At 44.6% G+C, this 3,988-nt stretch overlaps 1 protein-coding gene across 1 annotated transcript; it reads left to right on the top strand.

Annotated features, from left to right (window-relative positions):
• Positions 1 to 1,185: 1,185 nt before the first annotated feature.
• Positions 1,186 to 2,252, top strand: LOC107096486 (dimethylaniline monooxygenase [N-oxide-forming] 4-like). The gene is made up of 4 exons (XM_015393148.1): positions 1,186 to 1,274; positions 1,639 to 1,780; positions 1,868 to 2,056; positions 2,142 to 2,252. The coding sequence occupies exons 2-4, from the start codon at positions 1,649 to 1,651 to the stop codon at positions 2,250 to 2,252; spliced, it is 432 nt and encodes a 143-aa protein (XP_015248634.1). The 5' UTR covers positions 1,186 to 1,274; positions 1,639 to 1,648.
• Positions 2,253 to 3,988: the final 1,736 nt, after the last annotated feature.

A 3,988-nucleotide genomic window follows, 5' to 3' on the forward strand; every position in this document is an offset into this window, starting at 1 on the left:
AAATGAAGCCAAGAATCGCTGCCTCAGCTTAATCATCTTCTTTGATTCTCATCGTCAAACTTATCTTTGAATGATTACCTGGTAGATCATATTCTGGATTCAGTCAGTTACTGATTTCCAGGGGAGAACCCAGCAGGGACTATCATGTGGTTTCACTTAAGAAAACACTAAGAAAATGATCCTGTTATAACTTCACAAACTGGCATTTCTAATCACACCAGATGCTGATTTACAGTGGAGCAAAAGCCTTTAAACGTTAAGGTTTTATCATTTCAACACAAAAAATTGTAGCATTATGAAGGACAGTAAAGTGCAATAAAGACAACAGCGAAAAGTGAGAAGCAACGGACAGAGGGCGCTATAGGGATACGAAGAAATAGATCTCAGACCTCAATTAAAATGTGGAATATTCCCAAATCTTGAGATTAAAGATAAAAATACACAATTAGAAAAAGGTCTCCTAGAACAGATTAGTATAGCTGAACAACACATATGAGAGCATAGGCGTTTTTAGCCTATTTTGGACAGTGCTGAAGCAACCCTAATTTGAATCAAAGCACCCCTAAAATATAAGTTGTTTTTTTTTAATACCTGGGTTACAGAAGCAAGAAATTTTCTAATAAATGCATCAAATTTAATCTTTTTCAGTTTAGATTGTCTTGTGTACAGTCTATAAATGTAATTCTTTCTGAAAAAGTAAAAAAAAAAACAATTCACTGGACTTTTTTTTTCCAAGTTTAAAGTTTTCCACTTCCCATCCAAGAAGCTTTTTCAATTCAAAATGTCAGAAATAGTGTTGAGTTCGAGGTTTTATAAGGGGAGACAGAACCAAAGCCTTGTTTTAGCTTAGAAAACATGCAAATTGAACCAGACGAACGGGTCCACCCCTTAGGATTCTTTTTTAACTTTGGAATGACTATGACCTGGATAACTGAGAATCTCCACCAGTCTATAAACGTAATGCCTGCATTAACTGAATAAGTGCCTGAATAACTTCTGAAACGTAACTGTTAAGCTAGACAGAAGATAAGCGCTGATTATAGCAACATAGTAAACAATAAATCCTTAACTTCACAGCGATGCCGCCACACCACATCATGTTCTTATCTACTGATAACATGTTAAGAATATCTAGATAAATCTAAATGATCTGTAACGGGCGGGGCGTTGGTCCTTCTCGGCTCCCGTAGTTCCTAGAAGTTTGTCTCCATTCCAACAAACTGAGATCTCAGGCTGTTGCTCCTTACCCCGAGAAACACCAGCATAAAAAAACTGTAAGTAGACCAGCAAAACATGTGGTTATTAGGAAGATAAGCTAATAATAAATATGTGTTAATATGTTGCTGGATTTTATGATTGAAGTATAGAGGGGGAAACATTTGTCCTGCTTTAGGCTGCTCCCAAAATCAGTCCCTCAACTTTATTAAAGCTTTTTAGCAGAATGCATTGAATGATTTTGCAACAGATTTTAGATAAAAACTTTAAAACTGCAGAAAAGTCATTGATATGTTAACAAAATTATGAATTCAAAGGGATCTAAGAGCTGTCATTACTTCAACATAACTCTATAATCTAAACCAGGTCTTGGGAGAAAAGTTTTATGTTCAATGTCTCCCTTTTGTTCTTCTTGTCCTGCAGCAGCTTCATCATGGTGCAGAAAGTCGCAGTGATCGGGGCCGGCCCCTCTGGTCTCACCAGCATAAAGGCTTGTCTGGATGAGGGCATGGAGCCAACCTGCTTTGAAAGCAGCGACGACATGGGGGGGCTCTGGAGGTTCAAGGCAAGACTTGGCTGTGGAAAAAAAAACCTGCAGATTATTTTCATCTGTCAGATATTTTCCTTTTAATTCTCTTTTTTGTCCCCCCAGGAAGTCTCTGAGCCAAACAGGGCTAGCATCTATCGCTCTTTAACCATCAATATCTGGAAGGAGATGATGTGCTACAGCGACTTCCCCATCCCTGCTGATTATCCCAACTACATGCACCACTCTAAAATCCTGAAGTACTTCAGGATGTACGCAGATCACTTTAAACTACTGCAGCACATCCGCTTCCAGGTGAGCGGACAGGAAGCAGACCTCATTTTGATCCATTTATTAAATACACGATGTAACCTTTCCTTGATCATTCTTTATATCTCAGACGTCAGTGAAAAAAGTCACAAAGAGACCAGACTTTCCTCGCACCGGTCAGTGGGAGGTGGTGACGGAGAACAAAGACGGATTAGAGGAGAGGTCATTACACCTACCCTAACCTGCCTCTCAAAGACTTCCCAGGTAATAAATACATTCTAAAATACAGGATGCCATACTGTATACTTCATTCTTCAAATATTTATCATGTTGTTTCAGTATTAGCACCAACAACACTTTATAATTTAATCATTCAATTCAGTTTATTTACTGTGTAGCGGAAAAATTCCCTTTTAATGGCAAGAAACCTCCAGCAGAACCAGGCTCAGTGTGAGCGGCCATCTGCTGAGGCCATCTGGGGTTCAAGGAGACAGAAGCAGAGATAGAAAAAGAAGCATAGATACAAAAGACAACAACTGTGAAAGGAGGCCCCGTCCAGGAAACACACAGCCAGGCAGACGAGCTCCGAGCCAGCTCCCATGTCAGAGGATGAATAGAGCACATCCAGTTATATATACGGTTTCTTAAGCAGAGGTTTAATTACAGTAACCTTAAAAGCCTTTGGTACATATCCCTATAACAGGGAAAATAAAATAAATTAACGTAGTGTTCCCTCGCCCGGACGCGGGTCACCGGGCCCCCACTCTGGAGCCAGGCCTGGAGGTGGGGCTAGCTGACGAGTGCCTAGTGGCCGGGCCTTTACCCATGGAGCCCGGCTGGGCACAGCCCGAAGGGCAAACATGGGTCCCCCTTCCAATGGGCTCACCACCTGTAGGAGGGGCCAAAGAGGTCGGGTGCAATGTGTGATGGGTGGCAGTGGAGGTTGGGGACCTTGGCATTCTCACCCTCGGCTAAGGAAGCTAGCTCTTGGGACATTGAATGTCACCTCTCTGGTGGGGAAGGAGCCTGAGTTAGTGCGTGAGGTTGAAAGGTTCCGACTAGAGATAGTTGGACTTACCTCGACGCATGGCTCTGGCTCTGGAACCAGTCTCCTTGAGAGGGGCTGGACATTCTTTCACTCTGGAGTTGCCCCTGGTGAGAGGTGCTGAGCAGGAGTGGGCATTCTTGTTGCCCTTCATCTTGGTGCCTGTATGTTGGGGTTCACCCCGGTGAACTAGAGGGTTCCCTCCCTCCGCATACNCTCCTTGAGAGGGGCTGGACATTCTTTCACTCTGGAGTTGCCCCTGGTGAGAGATGCCGAGCAGGAGTAGGCATACTTGTTGCCCCTCATCTTGGTGCCTGTACGTTGGGGTTCACCCCGGTGAACAAGAGGGTTGCCTCCCTCCGCATACATGTGGGGCGACGAGTTCTGACTGTTGTTTGTGCTAATGCGCCAAACAGCAGTTCAGATTAGCCACCCTTTTTGGGGTCTTTAGAGGGGGTACTGGAGAGTGCCCCTCCTGGGGACTCCCTTGTTCTTCTGGGGGACTTCAACGCTCACGTGGGCAATGACAGTGAGATCTGGCGAGGCGTGGTTTGAAGGAATGGCACACCTGACCTGAACTCAAGTGGTGTTCTGTTGTTGGACGTCTTTGGTTGTCATGGATTGTCCATAACGAACACCATGTTCAAGCATAAGGGTGTCCATATGTGCTCTTGGCACCAGGACACCCTAGGCCGCAGTTCAATGATTGACTTTGTTGTTGTTTCTTCTGACCTGTGGCCGCATGTCTTGGATGCTCGGGTGAAGAGAGGGGTGGAGCTCTCCACCCACCACTACCTGGTGGTGAGTTGGTTGCGATTGGTGGGGGAGGACACCGGTCAGACCTGATAGGCCCAAACGTATTATGAGGGTCTGCTGGGAACGTCTGGCAGAGTCCCCTGTGAGAAGGAGCTTTAACTCCCATCTCTGGCAGA

Source organism: Cyprinodon variegatus, unplaced genomic scaffold, assembly GCF_000732505.1.
Source record: "Cyprinodon variegatus isolate N-32 unplaced genomic scaffold, C_variegatus-1.0 Scaffold627, whole genome shotgun sequence".
NCBI lineage: Eukaryota > Metazoa > Chordata > Actinopteri > Cyprinodontiformes > Cyprinodontidae > Cyprinodon > Cyprinodon variegatus.